Here is a 24878-nt window from a genome sequence, read left to right as displayed (position 1 = left end):
TAACTCCCACTTCCAAGAAAGTTATTCCAAAGGGTAGGAAGAAATGGTAAATTTTCAGAATGGAGAGGGGTAACTAGTGGTGTTCCCCAGGGGTCAGTCCTAGGACCAATCCTATTCAACTTGTTCATAAATGATCTGGAGAAAGGGGTAAACAGTGAGGTGGCAAAGTTTTCAGATGATATTGAACTGCTCAAGATAGTTAAGACCAAAGCAGACAGTGAAGAGTTTCAAAAAGATCTCACAAAACTAAGTGATTGGGCAGCAAAATGGCAAATGAAATTTAATGTGGATAAATGTAAAGTAATGCACATTTGGAAAAAATAACCCCAACTATACATACAATATGATGGGGGGCTAATTTAGCTACAACTAATCAGGAGAAAGATCTTGGAGTCATCGTGGATAGTTCTCTGAAGACGTCCAAGCAGTGTGCAGCAGCAGTCAAAAAAGCAAACGGGATGTTAGGAATCATTAAGAAAGGGATAGAGAATATCTTATTGCCCTTATATAAATCCATGGTACGCCCACATCTTGAATACTGCGTACAGATGTGGTCCCCTCATCTCAAAAAAGATATACTGGCATTAGAAAAGGTTCAGAAAAGGGCAACTAAAATGATTAGGGGTTTGGAATGGGTCCGATATGAGGAGAGATTAAAGAGGCTAGGCCTTTTCAGCTTGGAAAAGAGGAGAGTAAGGAGGGATATGATAGAGGTATATAAAATCATGAGTGGTGCGGAGAAAGTGAATAAGGAAAAGTTATTTACTTGTTCCCATAATATAAGAACTAGGGGCCACCAAATGAAATTAATGGGCAGCAGGTTTAAAACAAATAAAAGGAAGTTCTTCTTCACTCAGCGCACAGTCAACCTGTGGAATTCCTTGCCTGAGGAGGTTGTGAAGGCTAGGACTATAACAGGGTTTAAAAGAGAACTGGATAAATTCATGGGGATTAAGTCCTTTTATGGCTATTAGCTGGGATGGGTAAGGAATGGTATCCTTAGCCTCTGTTTGTCAGAGGGTGGAGATGGATGGCAGGAGAGAGATCATTACCTGTTAGGTTCACTCCCTCTGGGGCACCTGGCATTGGCCACTGTTGGTAGACAGGATACGGGGCTGGATGGACCTTTGGTCTGACCCAGTATGGCCGTTCTTATGTTTTTATGACATACACTGGTGTAAATGAGACCAAATCCATCCCAAAGTGAATGTTTGTTAGCGTCTCATGAATTCACCAGGATCTGTGCTTTCATCATGAATACCAAGTGACTTCATAATGATGAAGCTGGCGAAGTGATGTTCATTTGCTGGAACCTTATGATCATTATGCTCAATTTAGGTTGATGTGATGGCTTATTAAGTGAAACAAAATGCTGTTGAATATCTGTTAATGATTTGACAGCCTGGCCTCGCTCCCCATTTCTGACCCATGAATTTTAATCTCGGTGCTGCCCATTGCTGGCACCGACGGGGATGCTAATCTGCCAGGTTTTTCTGAACTGCATTGTATTTGACAGAAGACACTTAGTAATGATAAGGAGAGTTGCCCCCGAAGAGCAGGAATAAATGACACCCCAACATGCAGTGTCGTCGTTGCCATGTCAGTCCCAAGATATTAGAAAGACAAGGTGGAGGAGGTAATATCTCTTATTGGACCAACTTGTGTTGGTGAGAGAGATGAGCTTTCCAGCTACACAGAAGTTGGTACAGTAAAAGATATTACCTGACCCACCTTGTCACCCAACTTAACATCTTTCTATCCAGGCTTGCACAGATGCTGTCACCCAAGTGCAGGCTGACAGACAGCAACTGTGGAAATGCTTTACTGCCGTTTCCATTTATCTCTGCCTTTTTCCTCCGTGCTCACCAGGCCATCATTTCATCATATGTGAGAGCTTGTGAGCTAATAAATCTCATTATTAGTGGCCTGGGTGACATATGGTAGGGGCAGCAAAGATGTCATCATGGTCTCCTCAAAATGCTTCCACACAATGTGCAGTTAGCCTGCGGAACTCGCTGCCACAATATATACATGTGGCCAAGAGTTGAGCAAGATTAAAAGAAAAGAATTGGACATTGGTATGGATAATAAGAATATTTAGAGTTATAGTAGGGAGGATTTTAAATAACCCCAAGAGTTTTAGAAAGGATACAATGTCATGCTTCAGGACATAAACGAACATTTAACTCAAGGAAGAAAACTTTTCCTGGGACAAGGTTATTTCACGACTGACTATTGGAGCATTTCTTGCACATTCCTGGTAGCTGGTACTGGCCACTGTCAGAGAGAGGCTACAGGACTGGATGGTCCATTGGTCTGATCCAGCCTGGCAATTCCTGTGTTTAGCAGAAATAATCCCACCAAATGTTTAACAAGTCAGTACAGCAGTCGAATCTCCCTGGGGTAGACTGCCTTCCACTGACAAGTTTCTGCTCTTCTTGTGTTTACAGATACAGTCCGCACAAAGACGCTGACCCTTTAAAGCCTAGGGAACCTGCGATAATTGAGCACTTTATTGCGTACAAGAACCAGGATCATGGGGCCTGGCTGAGGGGTGGAGATGTATGGCTGGATGGCTGCCAGTGAGTTTTGCCTTATTTCAACCCTAGAAGTTCAACTCCTAGTTTATGGCAAGCATAGTTGTGGTTAGACTATTTATATCGCTTTGCACCTTGCATATGGTCATGATTAAAATAAAAATGAAACATTAAGAAAACACAGGCATTATTTTACACAAACAAACCCTGTTTTGTCCAAAGCAAAGAGTCTGTTGAATTGTTTTTGAGTGTGACTTTGTCCAGATTTTCAAAGCGGCAGCAAAAATGGACTCAAATAAACCATTCTATGTGAAAAATGAAGAGCTTAAAATAAACAAAAAAACCCATAAGTTTAACCAGCCTCCATGGCTAAGCTTAGGTCATGGTTCAGTTTTATGTGGTTCAGTGTTGTGCTGAATAAGCCAGTACCAAGGAAGCAGACACAAAACTATGCATCACAGGAGGAAGGGAGAGGAATTGGGAAAATGCACATTGTATGCTCTTTGAAAGTAGTTTCCTGTGCTGCTCAGAACAGACTCTCTCTTTGCACTTGGGAACTTGGGATACTCTTCTGATCCAGTATCTTGATAGCAACCTCAATTAACCAAGGCAAAAAAGTAAAAAGCTAGTTTACAGGGTACGCTAGTACAATTGTCTATCCGTATGTGGTATCCATTTGCCTGCAAAAACTGCCTTACTTTAGAATAATCCAAGCCTTTTAAAGTGACCACTGGCTATAAACTGGCCTTAGTGACTCAGTGAGATTCGCAAGAATGAAAGTAGGTCAGAATGGACAGAAATATAATATCAAGCCTTCTTATTTGTCTTTATGGACTGTGTTAGCCAGAAATGTTTAACATTCCTGTCTTTTCAGATTAGTTGCATGTTATTTCGACATTTGCATTCATTACTGAGATACCATAGTTTCTACATACTGCACAAATTTCTCCATCTTATCAGGTTTTGGCAGTGTCCTTTTGAGTGCATCTGAGGCTGCAATCTTCAAACTGTAACTTGTTTTCATTGCCATAATCACAGAGTTAATTTTCATTTCTGTTGCTACAGTAAGACCTATGCATTACATTAACAAAACAAACGTTAATGTGGCATGCAGTACATAAACTACAATGCACGTTTCATGGGGCTGTAAGAATCATAAATGAAAAGTAGATAGCATGTAATATACTACCACCTACTGACTCAGTCAAGGAGATTGCTTTTGTTCTGTTCCTAGCTTTACATTGATTTTTGTCTTGTGCATGACTGTTTAAATCCTAGCACCAAGTCGTAACTGTGGTGTTTGTGTCAGTATACAGTAGAGACGGGCTCAGACTATAACATTAATCTCTGCGTCTGGATTCCATCATCCTCAAAGTTTGGGAGTGTTTGGAACTGGCATTCTGGTTTGACCCATTATAAAAATAGGAACCATTTGTAAAATTAAGATCCAGGTCCAGATTTGGAGTTTGAATCTCACCGAAGCTCAGTAGCATTTTGATCCAAAGTTTTGATTCAGGTCTCTTTCTAATCTGGATCTGATCACTGATGAAACAGAAGCCAGAGCCTTCTACCCCCTTTTTAAGCTACTGCATAGAAAGGCTATATGACTTGAGTAATAAACACAGAGCTACATGAGGGGGAAATGTGTGTAAGGCAGAGGATTATTAAATAACAGAAAATAGTTTGTGAGAGACAAACAGGACCTCCTTAAATAACTTTGAAAGGATCATGGTAGACAGAGATGGAGGTGGGGGGAAAGACTGATCACTATCCAATAAGTAAATCCTTCCCCCTACAATGGCAGGATATAATCCCAGTTAAGGATCTATCAAACTACCACTACACTTGAGCTATACACCTTATGAGCCATGCTAGAAAACTTTTTTTCACAAACTGCAATATGAATGAAATTGCTAAAGCTTTTAGTTGGCCCCACCCTCCACTTAACATAAGGGAGCTTAATTTTGTTAATTAACCCCAGCCCTCTTTTTCCGTATCCAAACCAGTAAGGATTTTAATATCTCAGTTTGGCATTGCCTATCTTTGGGAAAGCAAAGGCTCTGTATTGTTGCTTGTGAAGCATCTCCCCACTCTTTTCTCTCATTGCAGGTTTGCTGACAATGGCATTGGCCTGACCTTGGCAAGGTAAGCATTATTCATTCCTAGTTTGCCATCCTCCTACTTTTGCCTATGATTCCAAGACAGAGTTTGCCATAAGCAACCCCTTTAACATACAGTCTCGCCTCTCCTAGCGGTGGAACTTTCCCACATGACGATGGTTCAAAGCAAGAAATAAAGAACAGCCTGTTTGTCGGTGAGAGTAAAAACGTGGGGACAGAGACCATGGACAACCACATTTGGGGGCCCGGAGGCCTGGATCACAGTGGAAGGACTCTCCCCATAGGCCAGTAAGTTTTGCCCTGCACAAGTGAACAGTTCCCATCCCTTCTGTTTGTTTCATTTTACATATTTTTTCAGCACTATTTGGTGTAATTTAAACTGAAGAAATTATACACAGAGGATTTTGTTTCATGTCTCTTGTTCCCAAGGTCCTCATTGTGCAGCTGCTGCTGGCAGGCATGTGCTTGCAGGCTGCCAGAACAGCATCAATACCCGCTTCGTGAACTGGGCTGGGGGGATGGCTAAAGTAGAGGAAGAGTTTGCTAACTTGGCAGGCTTTTCAGCTGTGTACATGTAGTCAGCAAGGATCGGGCAATGCAGCAATCTCCACCCGTATCAGCTGCCAGTCACCAAGGAAATCTTTCAGGACCCCTGCCCAGGCTTTGGACCAAGCAGAGTTGCTGCTGGGTTCGCATGATCTTTGTGCCCTTGTTAAATGTTTTACAAGCTGCCTGTGAATTTTGCGGGTGACTTTGTCCATGGTCTTAGTGCTCTGAGTTGGTTTTGCAAATGCAAATTCTTGTTGTTTTTAAAAACGTAACCACCCCAAGAGAAGCCTCCAGTGCACAAAGAGCTTGAATGCCATATCTTTCTGCATGGCATTCCCCAATTCTGCTTGTCAATGGAGGCACAGTAGGCCTATCCTCTACACCAACAGTGAGATGATGTTTTTAGTACCCTGTTCTACAGTCCTTTGTCTTCAGTGGAAGTTGTGTGTAAGAGCTCCCAAAGGCAAGGAGCACTCACTTGAATGGGAAATTCTTGTGTGAGGAAGGACCACTCATGTGAGTAAGGGATTGTGGTCTTGTTTATTATGAGCAATCTTTGACATGTTTTATCCAAGCCTGTTAAAGGGTTAAAACATCACAGTCCCCCAAATCAGAATGTGAAAAAGCATGTGTCTTCTCTACCTTTCCACTGGTATCTAAACGATCTCTGGTTTAATGTGCTCTCGAGTGTGCCAGCTACCTTAAAACTGTATCCTAGACAGTGCAACAGTATTTTGCTTCTTTAAAAGCCAGTTTTTATTTTATTTATGCCAGACGGCTTATCTCCATGCTCCTATGAAAGCTGCCTTGGGATTTCAGCCCTGCAGTGATTCAGAATGAGGAGTGCAGATCTGATCGGTTACAGGTTTTGCGGCTGCTGCAGAACTTGTTTGTGACTGCAGCATGAATTTTTTCTTTTTAGGTCAATGCCTTGGCATTATCCAATGTTCCTTGCCTTTAGGAGTACAGATAAAGATGATCCGCTTAGACACGAGAGACCTTGACCGAAGAACTGAAGGATTACACAGGCTAAAACAAAAGCAGCACTAACTCAGAGTTATCCTGCTGGCTGGGCACAATAATGTCCGCTACACAGCAAGCATCATGTAGCTATCCATTATTGAAGATACAGACTGATGAGTTACCGTAGGCATATCTGACCAGATCTCCCTCTCTCTCTATTTTTCAACTATGTTTTAGGAATTTTCCAATTCGAGGGATTCAGTTCTATGATGGGCCAGTCAATGTCCAAAACTGTACATTTCGCAAGTTTGCTGCACTGGATGGTCGCCACACAAGTGCCCTGGCATTCCGGCTCAACAACGCCTGGCAGAGCTGCCCCAATAACAATGTCACAGACGTTCTATTTGAAGACGTTCCCGTGAGTTATTCCTTAAAATGGGCTCCTGGTCATTTGGTTTTGGACTTGAGTGTGATGGTGAAAAATGTGATCCAGGGAAATGGCCACTGGGAAAAACCAACATCAGAATTGGAAACCTAACAACCTAGTCCCAGTGATTGCCACCTTTTTAGCAAATTAGGTATAAATTAGGGATAAGAAAACTGGTTTGGATAAAAAAAAATAAACAAGCCCAACTTTCTCACAAACTCAGAGCAAACCAGAACCAGACCTATTTCCCCAAAAGTTTGTTTCACATATAAATAAATAGCATTTCTATTGCTGTGAGCCTCTGCACTACCATAGGCCTGATTCCATTCCCATGTACAAGGAGTAATCCTACTGAAATTAATAGAATAAAACCAGTATAGGTGAAAAGAAAGTAAGGCTCCTTTGGTTCCAGCTGGGGTAAGATGTTGAAGTGCCAGCCCTGTGTGAATAGAAAGGCTGTTCTTATAAAAGTTCCAGCCCAATCAGAAGGAAGAAATACCAAGAAACATGCCTGTGAGCAGAATCAAGGTTGAATTCTGTTCTTATTTACATCTGGTAATTCCATTGACATCAGTTCCCCAAATGTAAATCAGAGCAGAATTGAGCTAAAAAGCTTCCGATCTGCTTTGAATAAGCACGTGAACTTTTGAGTGCTTGTTTGAACCTAACCAAGTAATTAGTTAGAACTAACCCGGGTGAGAAAGAGTGTGACAGGTATTTTTGCATCTGCTTTTACAAATATATGCCTGCTGCTCCTGAGAGCGTCCCTCTTCCTGATGAAATGTACCTAGCAGCTGTGTAATCCACTTAACAAGCCTTGCAACTCTATTTACCGACATCTGTGTATTGAACGAATGATTTTGATTGCCTCGTGTTTACTAAATACCAGATATGCTAAAATTTCATGAGAGAAGCTGATTAAAAATCCTTGGCCAACTGTCTGGTAGGGAGAAAAAAAATCTCCCTAAGTGTCCAACCCAGCCTCAGCCACATTGCATCAGGCTGGTTTTTGACATTCAATTTATTTAACTTGGATAAGAACCACTGGTCAGAAGTCACTTAAGCAGCCACGTCCCCTGGGAGTCCGCTGATTGTTCCCAGTGTAAGTGCAACTTTATGTAACATACAAATTTAAAAAAAATGAAGAAGTAGTAGGAACACATGAACAGGGTCAGATAAAATAAAAACTTCCCTGAACCTCCCTCCAAAATGTGAACCCCACACCCCAGGATGGAGGCCAGGAGTAGCATGCTGGTGGTTTTGTCCTCTACCTTTTCCGTTCATGGTCAACAGGAAAGGGCTTATGACCAAGCAGACTTTTGCTGTGCATGATTTAGCTCTGCTTTAGCCTCAAGCACTGACCATGCATGCAGTATGTAGACAAGGAAGGGGCAACTCAAATATTCTAGCAAATGTCACTGACATTCCTGCTAGATGACAAGACCAACACTGCCAAAAGTGGCCACGGATTTTGGGTGCTCCTTTTTGGGGGGCACCCAGCCTGACTTATTCAGAGCCTGATTTCCTTCCACAGGTGCTGAGCACCTAGAAGCTCCATTGACTTTGGCTGGAGTTGTGGGTGCTCAGAGCTTCTGAAAACCAGATCTAAGATGTCTCAAGTTGAGGACACAAAAACTGAGGCACCCAAAATCAATGGCCATTTTTTAAAAACATTGGCCCTAATGTACAATTAAGTTTCCCCATCCCTACAGTGACTAGCAAATCCAAATGCAGCTTCTTGTCCAAACTATTTTACAGTGCTTGTTAAAATCAAACAATTCAAGCCATTCCAACAACCACAGAATTGTCCTTCACTTAAAATGCTAAGCAGTGAATTGCTCCTCTGGTATGTAAATATATGTCACTGTTCTGTTTAGATTACCTCAAGAGTGTTCTTTGGTGAACCTGGACCCTGGTTCAATGACCTGAATATGGATGGTGATAAAACATCAGTTTTTCATGATGTAGATGGCTCTGTGTCAGAATATCCCGGCTCATACCTTATAAAGGAAGATAACTGGTTGATCAAACACCCAGACTGTATTGATGTGCCAGACTGGAGAGGTGCCATCTGCAGTGGGCACTATGCACAGGTACAAAGAATTCACATTACTTCACTGGCATTGCATTGGGAGTACAGGAATAGAAGGTGATTGGTTTATAGCTATTTTAAATTTCCCAGTAAGGTAGGGCTTAACGTCATCTTGAACTCGGAAATATGCACTTTTATAGGACACTCAGGGTGTCATAGCATTTGGCAGTGCATCTGCCTGAATGGTTTTACACGCAGAGATGAGTTTGCCTGTCAATATTATGGCACATTTTCAGAGGCACTTAAAAAATTTAGGCCATGAATATGAAACAATGAAAAGAACACTGCACTTCTGTAGCAACTTCCATCCAAAGATCTCCAAGCATGTCAGAAGCATTCATAAATTAAGTTTCACAGACTGACTCTAAGGTAGGGAAGTGTTATTTTCCCCATTTTTATGGAGGAAATTGTGTCACAGCTGAGTTAGGTGACTTACCCACAGTCTCATAGGAAGTCTCTTGTAGAGGCCAGATAGAATCTGGATCTCCTAACTTCCGTTCCTGTGACTTAACCACAAAACTATTCTTTCTCCCACAAAAGCACCTGGTACCACTGCCTAGAACCAGTCCTTCACTCTCTATGTGCAGTGACTTTTTTTAGCTTTAAGTATTTTAAGTACCGCAACTGTTCTCAGAGTAACATACTTAAAGCCAATTTGTAGCCATCTATCTTATTAAACCGATTGTGACTGTTTCCCTAATCTAGATATACATCCAGGCCTACAAGTCAGCCACCCTGAGAATGAAAATAATCAAAAATGACTACCACAGTCATCCACTCTACTTGGAGGGGGCTTTAAGCAAAAGTTCTCCTTACCAGCAGTATCAACCAGTTATAACGCTGCAGAAAGGTTATACCATCCATTGGGACAAGACCGCACCTGAGGAACTGGCTATATGGCTCATCAACTTCAACAAGTGAGTGATCCCTCCAAACCCTACCCCATGAAAGTAGTGTCCCAACCCAGTAAGTTAGCTGTAAATGGTTAAAGAGTGATGTTACTGAAATAATCATGAGGCATTCTTTCCGGGTTGACATCATTATTCCATGAGGACCACTCTGAACTGCCCCATCTTTTAATTTGTCATGATTACTTATGTCCCCCCGGATACATTTTTTTTTTAGATGCCTAGGATCAAATTAATCCCTGGTGAATAGATGCCAATGGTGTTAGATCAGGGATGAGTGTAGCCCATATTGCTTAAGTAGCACATAGATGTTCTCTTAAAGGCTAAATTATGTTGACCAGCCAGGAAAAAATTGTTACATTTCAGAGTGAACTATTTAACTTGGCTGATGACGTGCCCAGGAAAGTCATAGTCATGTGTCTATTATTTGTTATAATGTGGCTCTTTGCTATTTTAGGAATGACTGGATCCAGCTAGGGTTGTGTTATCCTAAAGGGACAACATTTTCCATTCTCTCAGACATCCACAATCGTCTCTTGAAGAAAACATACAAAACTGGGACCTTCTATAGGACCTTGCAGATGGACAAATTGGAGTACCGATATCCTAACAAGGGATACTATTACTGGGATGAGGACACTGGGTAAGGAAATAGCTCTTGGTCAACTAGACAGATATGAGAGAGCCATATGAACCAGAAAGTGGTTTGGCCCAGACCAACAAACAGATTCCTTGAGACCTGATCAACTTTTCGTTTCCTTCTGACTCATGGTGGCTGCCACTCATTCGTGTGCTCCCAGCCACAGCCACTTGCCTCCGATGGCTCCCAGTGCCAAATGAATGCACAGCAGGGTAAAAGGAGAAGCAGAAAGAGGACCCAGTTCATAGCACTGAAGTTACACTAAACAAAAAGCATAAAACCCTTCTCATTTCAAAAATTTGATCTAGGAATCTTAAACCACAATCATTTATGAGCATCAAAAATATTTGATGCATAGCTGCCTAATGGATTTGAACAGGGCGAATTTACCCCTTGGGAGATAGGACTCTTTCTTATAGGAAATTGAGGCTGCTTTTTATATATAGAGAGAGAGAAAGTGATGTATATTTATAATAAATACAGGGAGGCTAGCGCTCCCTCAATGGATATGTTCGGGATATCTACGTGGATCTATGTTTCCATCCCCACAATATCTCATGGAGGAGGGACTGGAGTGGCTGTGGGGCATGAGATTGGACTGACCACTGGGGAGCAGGAAGAACTCCTTGGGGGGGAGTGCAGGGCACCAGACATGGAGGAACTGCTGTAGGAATGGCCGTCAGAGCTACCGCGAAGGCCCTTCCCAGCCTGGATGGGCTGCCCACCTTCCCCTGCCCCCCAACTTCCATTCTCATTACAGTAACTCCCTTTTGCTCTCCCTCCTATCCCTCCACCCCTGATTCACAGGGAATATCCTCCCCCCTCTGAATAAAAATATATATTCACACACTGATTTATGTAAAAATTACGGACCTCTAGAGCTATGTAAGTAGACAAGGTGTGATGTGGTATAAATATTCTATTAGCATCAGTCTAGGATGGCTGTCTTACATATTTGTTATCACGAAGCACCGAGATGTACTCTATTATAACCTGGACCTATTCGTTTTGGTGTGTAACATCCCATGACTAGTGCATTGTCACCCTCGGTCTGCAGGCTGCTGTTTCTGAAACTCAAAGCCCAGAATGAGAAGGAGAAATTTGCCTTCTGCTCAGTCCAAGGCTGTGAGAGAATAAGGATCAAAGCTGTGATCCCAAAGAAGGCCGGAATCAGTGACTGTGAAGCCGTGGCCTATCCAAAATACACAGAAACTCCAGTGGTAGATGTGCCAATGCCTAAGAAGCTCTCTAACTCACTACTGGTAAAGTACCTTGGTTGCTACTACATTTCCATTACCGCTGTTCTGTTTGCTTGTAAATTTACAAGCTTTATCATGCATCCTTCCACGTAGCTGTGGAGACCCTCTCTATAAGAACTACTCTACCCTGGGCATAACTTCCTGAATGGTCCAGAAGTGTAAAGCAACCTAAACCAGCCACCAGCTAGTACAGAAAACCAAGATTCATAAAAGGAAGAGAAACATAAAGCTGCAGCAGGTGTTCCCTAACCGTTACTTTTCGATACGATATGCCTTCCTTCTAGGGATAGGTGCTGGATACTCATGGGGCAATGGGGATAGCTCTGGGGTACTGAAGACTGCATTTCACAGTAAGAATTTGATCTCCTAATGGTCAAGCATGGAGTGCTGTGCACAGAAACATAACACACAAAGCGATGAGCAGGGCAACAGGTTGCTCAGGAGAACTTGATCCTGCTCTGATGAGAGTTCTGCTGCATGGCTGCCAGCCATGCCTGCCTAATAGCAGAAGCCATGCCAGAGGGGGGAATGCATAGCTAAGGGTATGCCTATTCTGCAAAGGAAAACCCATGGCACTAAGTCTCAGAGCCCAGGTCAATTGACTCAGGCTCACAGAGCTCAGGCTGCGGGGATGAAAATAGCGACATGGACATTTGCACATCAAGGATTGTGCTGAAAGACAGATTCATGTTCTGTGCCCAACCCAGCCCTTTTTGACCTTTCTCACTTGGATCAGGCATGTAGGATCAAAGCCTCAATGAACTACAGATCACTGCACAAAACAAAAATGTCCTTGTTGTGAAACTAGCAACATTTAAATGTTGACAGGATCAGCTCAGAGGTTAAGATTTTTCCCAGCTTTCTTAAACAATGTAATTTGGCAAGTGTCAACATATTAGGTACTTTTTTATTGTTGATTAAACTGCTAGGAAGCTCTTGGTTTAAAATAAATAGCATTTGGGGAACGTACAAAAGTGGTAAACACAGTTTTCTATTTTTGAGCAGAAGAATAAGGACCATTTCCTAGAGCTGAAAGTAGAAACCTTCAAGACCAGATACTTCCACCTCAGGGATGACTTTGCATACATTGAGGTAAGCGGTTCCTTCTCAACCACATTTGTTGGACTTTTAAAAATACATAGGTTAAGATTCTGGGGTTTCACCCAGAATTTACGGAGAAAACTACCACTGATGGTTATTAGGAATTAGGTTCATTCAGGCTATGTCTCTTATGAAAATGAGTAGTACTACAACATAATAGGCAAAGATTCAAGTTGATCCAAGGTAGGAGATAGGGAATCCTATTCCTTGAAGCAAAGGGCAGTTCAATGCTGCCATGCCACAATCATGAAGCTTTGTACAGTTAACTGTTATGAACTTGGATTTCTTTGGCACATCAAGAGTTTTTTCTTTTCTGCAGGTTGATGGTAAGAAGTTTTTCCTCACTGATGATGGTATCCAAGTAGTTGTGATTGATGGGAAGCATGGAAAAATTGTTGACCAAATAAGTTTCAAAAACCCTATTCTACAGGGAATCCCAACGCAGATAGACAATTATGTCACCAACATCAAAAACAAGTGAGTGAGTAATCCAGTGTGTAATAAAACTTTAGCACACAGGAGTGTTGCTGAAACACTGACCCCTTTTCTTAGCCCAGGTCACGTGATATGGCTTAGAGTTACAAAATCTTAATTGTCCTGTTCCATGACATGGTTCAGTATCAACCTCATCAGAATCCAAATGCTGAGTTTCAAAGTAGCTCTAAGGCATGCATGGTAAACCTGTGAAAAAATATTCATGATCAGTTCCTACACCACAGTGCTCCTAATCTGTTTTCATATTGCCGGAGTAATCTGTTATTTTATCAGTGGCATCTGATGAGAACTATATGCATGCTACGTGCATGTGTTCCATCCCTAAACACATGTGCAGTGTGTTTTGATTTCTGTAAGCATGCTAGCCAGAGATCCAGAGCAATGAAACTAGACTGAGTACCAAACATATGTTCTGAGCAGCTGTATCCTGGAGCACAGTAGTCTAGCCAGCCTGAAATACTAATAGAAACCATATCAGTGCTTCTTAAATTAAGGATTGTCTTCTCTGCTCATATTGGTTTGTAGAGTATTAATACATGTAATTGTTGTCAGAGGCATTTATTCTTACCTTTTATCAAGTTACTGATCCATGAGAGAACCTTCCCTCTTATCCCATAACACCTTACTTTGCTTAAGAGCCATTTGTGAGGGATCTTGTCAAAGTAGGTCTGAAAATCTAAGTACACTGTATCCACTGGATCCCCCTTGTTTACATACATTTTGACCCCCTCAAAGAATTCTAGTAGATTGGTGAGGCATGATTTCCCTTTACAAAAACCATGTTGTCTCTTCCCCAACAAGTTATGTTCATCTATGTGTCTGACAATTTTGTTCTTTACTATAGTTTCAACCAGTTTGCCAGTACTGAAGTCAAGCTTATTGGCCTGTAATTGCCAGGATCACCTCTGGAGCCCTTTTTAAAAATTGGTGTCACATTAGCTATCCTCCAATCATTTGGTACAGAAGCTGATTTAAATGATAGGTTACAGACTACAGTTAGTAATTCTGCAGTTTCACATTTGAGTGCCATCAGAACTCTTGGATGAATACCATCTAGTCCTGGTGACTTACTACTGTTTAGTTTATGAATCTGAGGTGTCCTTAGAGGAGGTTTTGGAACAATATGGGACAGTTCCTCAGATCTGTCACCTAAAAAGAGTGACTCAGGTTTGGGAATTTCCCTCACATCCTCAACCATGAAGACCAATGCAAAGAATTAATTTAGTTTCTCCACAATGACCTTATTGTCCTTGAGTGCTCTTTTAGCATCTTGATTATCCAGTGGCCCCACTGGTTGTTTAGCAGGCTTCCTGCTTCTGATGTACTTAAAAATTTTTTGCTATTACTTTTTGAGTCCTTAGATAGCTGTTCTTCAAATTCTTTTGGCCTTCCTAATTATATTTTTATACTTAATTTGCCAGAGTTTATGCTCCTTTCTATTTTCCTCACTAGGATTTAACTTACACTTTTTAAAGGATGCCTTTTTGCCTCTCACTGCTTCTCTTACTTTGTTTAGCGACTGTGGCTCTTTTTTGGTTCTCTTGCTTTGTTTTTTTTAATTTGGGGTATACATTTAAGTTGAGCCTCTATTATGGTGTCTTTAAAATGTTTCTATGCAGCTTGCAGGGATTTTACTTTTGGTGCTCTACCTTTTATTTTCTGTTTAACTAACCTCCTCGTTTTTGTGTAGTATCTGAAATTAAAGGCTACTGTTTTGGGCCACTGTGGTGTTTTCCCCACAGAGGCTCGTTTGTGGGGTTCCGGGTGCAGGGGCAATGGTACTCTTCAGCGGCTTCCAGGTGAAGGTAGTTGGGGTTCAGCAGAGGGGTCTGGGTGTGGGGGTCTCAACAGGAGTTTCTGACTTCTGGGGGAGTGGGGCTCAGTGGGATGGGGGTCTGGGTGCAGCTAGTTGGCTGTCAGTGGGGTGGGAGTCTGGATGTGGGGGCTCAGAGTAATGCAGGGGGTGGGGTATCAGTGTTGGGGTTTGAGTACAGGGAACTCAGTGGGGGTGGTTTGGGTGTGGGGGCAGGGGTCTGGGTTCAGGGGGGCTCCAGATGCAGGGGTTGAGGTTCAGTGGCGTGAGGTTCGGGTATGGAGGGCTAGGGGGGTTGTAGATGTGCCGGGTGAGGCTTGTCAGGGGTCTCTCAGTATGGGAGGTTGGGTGGATGGGGGAGCAGCTCCCCTCTCCCCACAGCTGAGGAGTGATGTGGGGAGGAAGCAGGGGAGGATGCTGAGCTTCCTGCAGCTGGGGGAGGTTTCTGGGGGTGGGTCTGACACAGCCCAAGCCACTCCTTGCAGGGGAAGAGGAAGTCCCATCCTCTCCTGCCTTCAGCCCAGCCAGGACTAGCAGCTAATCCTGGCTCAGGGTAGGAGCCACTGGCTGGAGTATCCCCAGCCCCACAGTGATTTACCTCTCTGCCAGCTGCTCTGGGTGCCTGAAATGTTGTACCTGGGTTGCTAGGGAGTTGTGTGTGACTGTTTTTGTAGCTTCCCTTTGCTTCTCTGTCAAAGTCATTTTTCTGCAGGGAAGCAAAGAAATCTGCAGGGGACATGAATTCTGTGCATGTGCAGTGGTGCAGAATTCCCCCAGGATTAAATTAAAGCAGTACAACTGTGGGGGGGGGCAAGGTCTATGAACATGATCTTTGGACCTGCTGAGCCCTCAATTCCCATGGAAGTCAATAGGAGTGAAGAGCAACTAGCACCTCACAGATCCTAATTTTGCATAGGGTAGTAACCTTGGATTATTCTCCTGCTCTTCTGAAATGTTCTCTTAGCCCTTTACTCCATTCTCCTACCTGCTTTCTGGAAATGGCCAGACATTTCAGCTATAGCTGTTAAACATACCATTTATCCAGGAAAGAAAAATGGGGTCTGCTGTGATGAATCTGTTTGAATTATACATTTTTAATAGTTTTTTTTTTCCTGGAATGACAGAGCCTATTAGTTCACTCTGGGAATTTACTGCAGGTCAAGTATCATATTTTGTGTATGTTCATACTTTTGTGATGAGTTTCCCAAAGCAAATAGATGGAACAAGTCGAAGCTATTTTTTGAAAGCTCCAAGACAGGAAAGGCTTAGCTGAAATAAATGATTTTTTAGTAAAGTGAAAGAAAAAAAATCTAATATCCGATCAAGAATGTAACTAAATACATGCTGTAAACCCAATTAGTTTTCTAACAGTGCAAGTATTAAACGTAACATCTGAGGTTTAAGCTAAAAACAGACTAAAGGTTTGTCTATACTACAATGGCACAGGTATGATGCACTGTAGTGTAGACACTTTCTACAGTGATGGAAGAGGTTTTTACATTGCTGTAATTAATCCACCCACTTGAGAGATAGTAGCTAGGTTGATGGAAGAATTCTTCCAACGGTGTCTACACCAGGGCTTAGGTTGGCCTAACTACATCTCTCAATAGTGTGAATTTTTCAAGTTTTAGGTGGAGATCAGGCCTTAGTGACTATTAACCCTTTTGTTCCTGGTTTTTCCTTGGAATTGCTATATTGCCATTATCCCATTACAATGGATTTTAATGGAATTGTTATGTTAAGATGTAGCTAGTCCATTCAGCGGCACAGCAGTTGCATTCTATGTAGTAATATCTGGAAAAACAAGGAATTCTTGGGTGGCTAATTATAGTGACAGTTTGTACTACTGTAACACAATGGGGCTGCATCTGTGCCTCATTGAAGTCACTCCCATTTTCTTCAATCGGGTCAGGATTTCTTGGTGCAGTCACTGGAGAGGTCTGGGCACCTTGCAGAAGAATAGGGGTGCTAATCTCATTAACCTGCCTATACTTCAGCTTGGATGGTTCTGTCTACAGAATGCCCCTTCCAGGTTCAATGTGATAGGGGATTTTTCTTCACCTTCTGCCCTAACCTATTTTATAGTGTTGCTTAGACAGTTGCTGAATTTTACCTCAGAGATCGCTGCAGATTTGTGATAGATAAAATGATCTGATCCCTGAGCCATACATCATTTGTACTTCAGTCTGAGTTTATAAAGCACCCCAGGACTTTTGGAAGACACATACTATTTATAAGGACACTAATAATGCACTTTGCATCAAACGTGCAGTCAAAGAGAAGGAAAATTGTCAGACCCTCTGCACAGATTCCAGGGAGGTGAATTTATTTGAGATTTAGTCTGTTGCTGATATGAAAACAAAGAGTTAATTGAGAATTGCTTAGTGCATCCCAGATGAAGTACATTCCACTCACTGAGTGGCATGTGATAGAAATGCTGATTTTGAAAATATAAACCGCTCTAGAAACTCAGTGTAAAATGAGCAAATTAAATATGCTTCCTAATTGATTTTTCATATATGGAAAAGTGAATATGTGGCTAAGACATTGGAGAACATTGATGACCTGGTTCGCATTGGTGTCACACTGATGGCAGACACCAATGTTTAAATCAGACAAGTGATAAAGGTTTAACTATTCATATGTTTATAAATGGCTTTGTTTTCTTTAGTTCTATAGTGGTGATGGCATCCAAAGGCAGATTCATTTCAAAAGGACCTTGGACTAAAGTACTGGAAAAACTTGGAGTTGAGAAGGGTTTTAAGTTAAAAGGTAAGGAATTTTAAAAACGTAAATACAAACTTTTGATTTGTTTACCTGACAAGTTAAAAACCTTTAATATATCAACTCCTGCTAGTAAACTGACCTTGCACAAATGAGTGGGCACTGTGCTTCTCAACTGGACTCGTGTTGGTGAGAGAGATGCAGACCTCCCTCCTTGAGGACAGTTTGGGAAAGACCTCAGGATTCCTGTCACCCAGGCTCACTGTGATATCTATCATTGGGGGATATGGCATAAGGAGAAGCCACACTCTTACAATATCCTGGTGCTGCATGGATGCTAAGATGGCATCCACAGCAGCTATAGAGAAGGCAGTGCATTTTGGTTCCCTTCTTGGAAAAAGTGCCCAGATAGCACCCTTCCAAGCGGTGGGGAGTGAAAACACCAAATTAAAGACCATCTGAGTGTGTCCAGGGGTCTCCTAAACATCCAAACTGTTAAACCAGAGTGCCAAGTATCAGCAATACTAAACAACTATTTTAAACAAAGGCTTATTTAATCCTCCAAACTTCCCCCTGCTTTGCTTGCGCGTGCCTACTCCTTCCCTATCTACCTAACAATATTCTGTGCGTACAGTGCTACGATTAACACAGAATTGCTTTGAGTTCCCTCCTGAAAGTACATCCTTTCTAAGGCAATATGTCTCTGCACACTGTCACAGCAATGACCATTGCTAAAGGCTGTTCCCAAAAGTAATGACATAGTTTTAGAGAAAGTAGAGAACTTACTTCATGGGAGATGGAAAAGAGGTGCCAGAGCCATCTCTAACTTCTCTAGTCCTCTGATTCCACTAATGATTTCCTTTAAGAGGACCATTGGTTCAGAGAGAAATCATATATTCAAACTACCACACCTAGCCCCAGCATCCAATGTGTCTGTAACTGACTATATAATATTGTCATTGAAAAATTGTTGATCGATATCTGCTCTGGAATTGCACCTATTTACATTGCATCAAGGTGCGCACCAACCCCAGAGAGTTTACCATTGGAAGCTACTGTAACTTTAGCAAGTATTTTCTTTGAGATAAAGGAACCAGTAAGAGCTGAAAGTGGAGTCTCCAGCCAGAACCATTACATACAAGATGGTTCAAAAAGATCAGAGTGCATCTGCAGACCGAGGAAGAGTCCAATTGGTTTCGACCTAATTGTGAGGTTCCAGTTTATCAAGAACCAAATTTACCATGTTGTTTTGGCTAAAACAAGTCATTGTGAGCAGAGCTGTGTGGAGGACAGAAGTTTTGTTTTGCAAAGAATTTCAAGATTTTCAAATTTGCCTTTGTTTAAGATAGGAATGAAAACTAAAAATTTCAAAATTCTCTGCAAAGGACAATTCTGAAAAGTGATATTTTGGGCCATTCATTTTAATTCTGACTTTCAAAATGTGTATTAGATTATAACACATAATTTCATACAAAATGTGAAACAAAGGATTGTTTCAAAGCTAAATGTTGAACCATTTTATTTGGAAAATGTCAAAAACAGGACCTTTCAACACTGTGGTGTTCTTCTCTGCATTAATTAATTAACTGATAATAGCTCACATGACACACAGCAGAGTATGACCTTACAAACATCCAACAAGTACAACAGAAAATTTTAGAGCCAGAGCACCCTCTTTAACACAAGTAGAGTGCGTAGTGGTTAGCTCCATGAAGTTTGCATGTGTGTGAGTGGCATGAAAACAAAGAGAAGTTTAAGGGGTGACTTGGTTACAGGCTAGAAGTATCTACATGGGGAACAAATATTTAACAATGAGCTCCTCAGTCTAGCAGAGAAAGGTATAACACTATCCAATGGCTGGAAGTTGAAACTAGACAAATGCAAATTGGAAATAAGGCATACATTTAATGAGAGTAATTAACCATTGGAACAATTTACCAAAGGTCATGGTGGATTCTCCATCACTGACATTTTTAAAATCAAGGTTGGATGTTTTCCTACAAGATCTGCTGTAGGAATTATTCTGGGGGTGTTCTATGGCCTGTGTTATAGAGGAGGCCAGACTAAATGATCTCAATTGTTTCCTCTGACCTTGGAATCTAAAGTACTTCCACTTGTTTGCAGTCAGCTACACTACAATTTATTGCTGTTGGTTTTCAGATAAAATGGCTTTTGTCGGATTCAAAGGCAGCTTTCGACCAGTTTGGGTGAAACTGATCACCGAGGAGGATGCAGCTAAAATCTGTCAAGTTGTGCCAATCCCTGTGGTGAAGAAAATGAAATTATGAGGACACCATGCTTTGCCTTCCTGCTGTTAGCACTGCCCCAATAGAAAAGGACTACTGACTGCTCACAATAGGCACCATGCCACAGCTCTCCAGAGATGTAGCATTTCTTTGTTGCTGTACATGAAGAAAGCTTTATTGCAAGTGGGTAGATGGCCACATGTGACAAACAGCATTCCTTGTGCTGCACATCTTGTTTGATCCTGCCCTATTGATCTGCTTGCTGATACCAGATTTACCTTTATTTTCTAAGCTAATATCTGGGGCAAAACTGTTTTCAAATAGTGGGGGGAAGGGTGTCAGTGCCTTTTACATGGCCTGGTCATGTTCTGCCTCTACATCTCTTGTGAGCCTCTCAAGTATGAATGTTAAATCTAATTGCCATACAAGGCTCGGAATTTTCCCATGGGACTGATTGCTTCCACACTCTGCTGTTTTTGAGAGTGCAATCAGCTGCTCGCACAAAACCAGGAATGCAAATTCAGAGGCTGGCTGAAAATTTGGATCAGAAATCCATAAATTATAGTCAGTATCTAAAAGCTACAAAACATGGTCAAACAATGAGAATTTATTTGAAACCTTCTGCACTATTCTGTCAAACTGCTGCAGAATCCTGAGACTAAATTGTACATGCTGAACCACAGGGGAGTTATCACATTTCAGCTGATGGTACATAGTGGGGAAAGAAATGGCATAAGAGTGATTTAACACATTGTGATGCTTTGGGGTTCACCCAGACCAAGAAGGGGTTGTCACCACCTGCCCTGTAACCCTGGGTGCTTCTGTGCTATGCAGCTGTGGCTCAGAACTCTGACACCAGCAGCCTGCACAGAGCTCAGTGATCTCACCCTGGCTTCCACCTGCTTGATTACTCCTTGCAGGGGGACACCAACAGCCTCTTCTGTCCTGAGCCTACTCAAAACAGTCTCCCCTGCAGTGCTCAGCCCCTCTCTCTGTAGCATTCACCAAACCTTATCAAGTTTGTTACTCCTTTGGCAAAACCGTATGCAGCACCAGCCTGTTAGTGTGGTGGAGGATTTTACTCGTCAGTTTGAAACGCTGCAGTGAGATGGTGGTGTACTAAAACAAGATTAAGTTTATTAACAAGGAAGTGATATTGAAGTGATACCAAGTAGACAGAACTGGGACCGAAATGGCTACAAACAAAAGGAAAAATACCCTTCTAAGACTAAAACCTAGCTTAAACTAGAGTCTCTTGTTCAAAGTAGTTTTCTCACCATGGTTGTTCTTCCAGCATGGCTGCCCAGTTCTTAGCCCCGAACCAACACAGAGCTCAAAGCACTTCATTTCTTCGTCTCTTCAGATGAAGGATGCCAAAAAGACTTTTTCTCTCTGCTTATCTCCTCAAAGTTTTATCTTTGTTTTCAAAGTCAGGAAGCCCGCTTGAGGGCTCAGCTTGCTGTGTCCATGTTCAGGAGCTTAGACCATGTTCATTTTTGCAGTCTCCTCCTCCTGTCATGATAGTTAAGTGGCTATTTCCTCAACTCACTAGTTTGATGGCTTTGTTTACCTTTTTTGTAAATGTACTTCCATTGTCTCTCTTGGCTCAATTGACATTGGAGACACATTTGTGCAGGCTGGGACTATGTTCCTTTGTCAAGGGTGGGATGACTTATGCCCTACCTGCCAAGCATGTTTTAAGAACATATTTCCAGCACACATTTATACGTTTTCATACATCGTGCATCCATGCACCAGCAATAATATTAATGGCCAACTTGTTACCAGTTTGCCCATATCATCTTACATGGCACCTTGTAGATACAGTAAATTGGGGTACACTGATCTGGTTAGGCCAGTGGAGGCTCACAACTAGAAACCAGGGCACCCCTTGTCTTCTGGCGTTGGGGTGCTCTTAAGGTCACATGTACAAACCAAATATGGTCATAATGAAACCTGCTATTTCTGATCAATCCCATAACCAACAACTGGCATTCCCATGGTTATGCTTTTAAATAGCTGTTGTCATGATTCTGTGTTTTTTCCCAGGCAAGCAGCCACAGACTGGTGGAAAAGACCTGACAGCCAAGGACTACACACTTACTCAGACTTTCCCATACATTCCTTCAAATATAAATCTTCAGGGCCAGCCCAATGGACTGGTTGTGCCTACATGACACGCTACCGAGAGGATCCACACTTGGGTCTCTCGCTCCCAGGCAGGGAATGCTGGGGAGTCATCTTACTCCATCCCTAATCAAGGGTGAGGATTCAATTGTGCTTCCCAGAAGACACCCCTCCTCCCCAGATAATGTAATCTTGCACATTTTCTGCCCCCTTTCCTTCAAAACATAACATTCTAAGTTTTAAAAAATGGATGATGAGCTAAGCTGAGCATACACCAGAGCTGCTTGCCAGCACACTTCATTAAGCTGGGAAATTTATCTTAACCTTATAAAAACACTGTATATTGTTCAGAAATGCACATGATGAACTGCTGTGTGTTTCCCAAAGATGTCATGCAGGTGTCTCAAGTGGCTTCTGTTATTCGGGTAACTTTCCGAAAAAAAAGTGGCTTCTTGAAATAGGCAAATTGTCCCTATGCCAGAGCAGCTATGTTTCCCTCCTCTCCACTACCCCCCGGAAAACCATTGTTGGTTTCTTTTTAAATCGGTCGTCGTCTTTTTTTCCGAGTGTCTCTTTTTTTTCACTGTATCTAAAGTGTCAGCTCTGGATTGGGATGAAGCAGCCATGAATCTGTGTGTCATTGCACATGCTGTCACTGTGCAGCTGTTGAATTCCACAAGACCTTTCTGGCACTGTTTTCAGACCAGGTTGCTGTGTGAGTCAGTTATGAGTGATGTTCAGGCTCTATTGTAGGTATGTGCCTCTCCAGCCCTTCCTGGGTTTTAAAACTGGAATTGCTTTTTTCTATACTGTTTTTATATACTGTTTTCCATTAGCGGAATTTCAAGTGTTGCATTTTTTAAAAGGATCCAGGGTTATTTTCCTTTTCCCTGGCTTCTTTACAGTCTATTAATGAAGGATTTCTCATTCAAGCAAAGGAATGTCCTCTCTAAACCATTCGTGCCATTTGGGCCAATTCCACTGGATGCAATGTGAAAGGGCATAGCTCTCAAGCAATATACATTTCTCTGCCAATGTCTTATGATGATTTGGGTCCTTTCCACCCCCCAGATCACAACTATTCCTTAAAAAAGATTAGTCTCACTTACAGTTCAACCTCGATTATACAAATCTCATTTATCTGAAACTCCCTGTTAGCCAAAACAGGATCCTATCCCTTAGGTCTAGTAATTACATTTAAAAATCCTTGATTAGTCAGAACCCTGGCTATCTGAATGGATTCAGTGTCCTCCACAACATTCCCATAATCGAGGCTGTCCTGTAGGTACAACTGCATCTATTGCTCTGTATTAGCAGATCATACGTACGATACGATGAATGAAAAATACTAGAAATGGGCCAAGACCAGAAAAAAAAAATCTGAAGGTTTTAGGAGAGGAACCAGGATCAAAACACCTCTGGGTTTGGATCTGGTTTTTCAAAAACATCCTGTTTTTGCCCTTTGCTATTCTAGCCGACTAGGTCTTTATATTGGAGGAGCTAAGCACCTGTAGACTCAGTACAATCAAACCCAATGGAGCAGGAGTTGAGTACTTTGTTTAACTAATACAAAAAGGCAAGTTGCATTTGTACTGAAGTGTAGCTTCTAATTTTCAAAATTTTTGGAATTCTCAGGGTGAAATCATAAGACTTGGCTCTAGGAAATATGCTTGTTTTTTAAATCACATCTTATCCAGGAAAAAAAAAGTCCATTTTGTTCGGTCATGCAAGGATTAGTCACATGAGCCTATTCTGGGGGAAGGGGATGGATCTTACTCTGTAAATACTTAGGATAGGATCACTGCAACTTGTTAAGCCTAGACAGAGAACATGGCATGGCGTAATAGGCCAGATTCTCTCCTGAAATGCAAGCAGCTCCCATTGACTCAATGGGAGTTAAGTGCATGGAACTGATGGTAGAATTTGGCCTAATATCACCAACCAATAGTTCTGATATATCATTTTTTAAATATTTGTGGATTCTAGAAGTTGTACATGTGTTCCTCTGCAAGTAGTGAGTTGACTGACTCCTTGTAGCTTGTACATTCTTTAAACTGTCCATTCACAAACTGCAAATATCCTGTCTATAAGGTTTAATTGCTGCAAATATTTTTACATTAGCCTACATATACAGTTGTCGTCATTAGGGCAATTTTGGGGTGGGGGTGCATCAGTTCAAATGCTTGTTTTACCTGTTGCCGAAATAGCTGGTCCTTTTTCGGAATTAGATGTATAGTGTTTTGTACATTTTCCTATAGACTTCAAAATGAAAAAGATATATTTTCTATTTATTTATTACAAAGGCACTATGAGAACTAAATTTGCAGAGATTTGAAGACCTGTTACTGGATTTTAGCATTGTCCAAGCTGTTAAGGAGGTTGGAAATATGTCTTTTCAGATAATCTGCTTTGCACTTGAAAGTTATGTCCACAGAATGTGGCAATGCATTGACTGTCTAGTTTATGCTGACAGAAGCTTTTGGAAGATTCATTCCAAAAGTTTTTGCTTACAACAGAATTAATATGTAGTAGTTTGGAATACAAAAAGGTTTATCAGAATAAATATTCAATGCCAAATTATTACTGTCTCTTGTACTCTTCATTATAACTTTATGGCAGTGAACTGGTATTTGTTTACATATCTTTTTGACTGTGTGCCTGTTTGTTCACACCATGCTGTTTGCTTGTTCTAGAAGAGCTGTTAACCCGCACCTAGAGTACTTTAGGTGACAATTATTTTTTACATTCGTGAAATGTGTGTGAGTATACAGCAGAAAAAAAGTCCTGGTTTTATTTTTTTCATGAGTAGCCATGTATCCCTATGAGGTTCTGATAATCAGGGCAATCATTATATTCGCTTGTTACATTTTCCATTGT

At 41.6% G+C, this 24878-nt stretch overlaps 1 protein-coding gene across 1 annotated transcript in view; it reads left to right on the top strand.

The window, feature by feature from the left end:
* Positions 1 to 24544, top strand: part of CEMIP (cell migration inducing hyaluronidase 1) — a 143511-nt gene extending 118967 nt beyond the window's left edge. Inside the window, exons 18-29 of the mRNA XM_084640936.1 lie at positions 2451 to 2582; positions 4647 to 4682; positions 4790 to 4945; positions 6407 to 6587; positions 8474 to 8689; positions 9394 to 9605; positions 10054 to 10239; positions 11294 to 11498; positions 12501 to 12587; positions 12916 to 13073; positions 17576 to 17676; positions 19789 to 24544. Coding sequence (XP_084497062.1) covers positions 2451 to 2582; positions 4647 to 4682; positions 4790 to 4945; positions 6407 to 6587; positions 8474 to 8689; positions 9394 to 9605; positions 10054 to 10239; positions 11294 to 11498; positions 12501 to 12587; positions 12916 to 13073; positions 17576 to 17676; positions 19789 to 19916 — 1798 coding nt within the window. The 3' untranslated portion in view covers positions 19917 to 24544. The remainder of the gene's footprint in view (positions 1 to 2450; positions 2583 to 4646; positions 4683 to 4789; positions 4946 to 6406; positions 6588 to 8473; positions 8690 to 9393; positions 9606 to 10053; positions 10240 to 11293; positions 11499 to 12500; positions 12588 to 12915; positions 13074 to 17575; positions 17677 to 19788) is intronic.
* The last annotated feature ends 334 nt before the right edge of the window (positions 24545 to 24878 follow it).

This window comes from Lepidochelys olivacea, assembly GCF_965140295.1.
Source record: "Lepidochelys olivacea isolate rLepOli2 genome assembly, chromosome: 10".
Lineage (NCBI taxonomy): Eukaryota > Metazoa > Chordata > Testudines > Cheloniidae > Lepidochelys > Lepidochelys olivacea.
The sequence above is the reverse complement of the archived record's forward strand: the minus strand, read 5'-3'. Positions and strand labels throughout refer to the sequence as shown.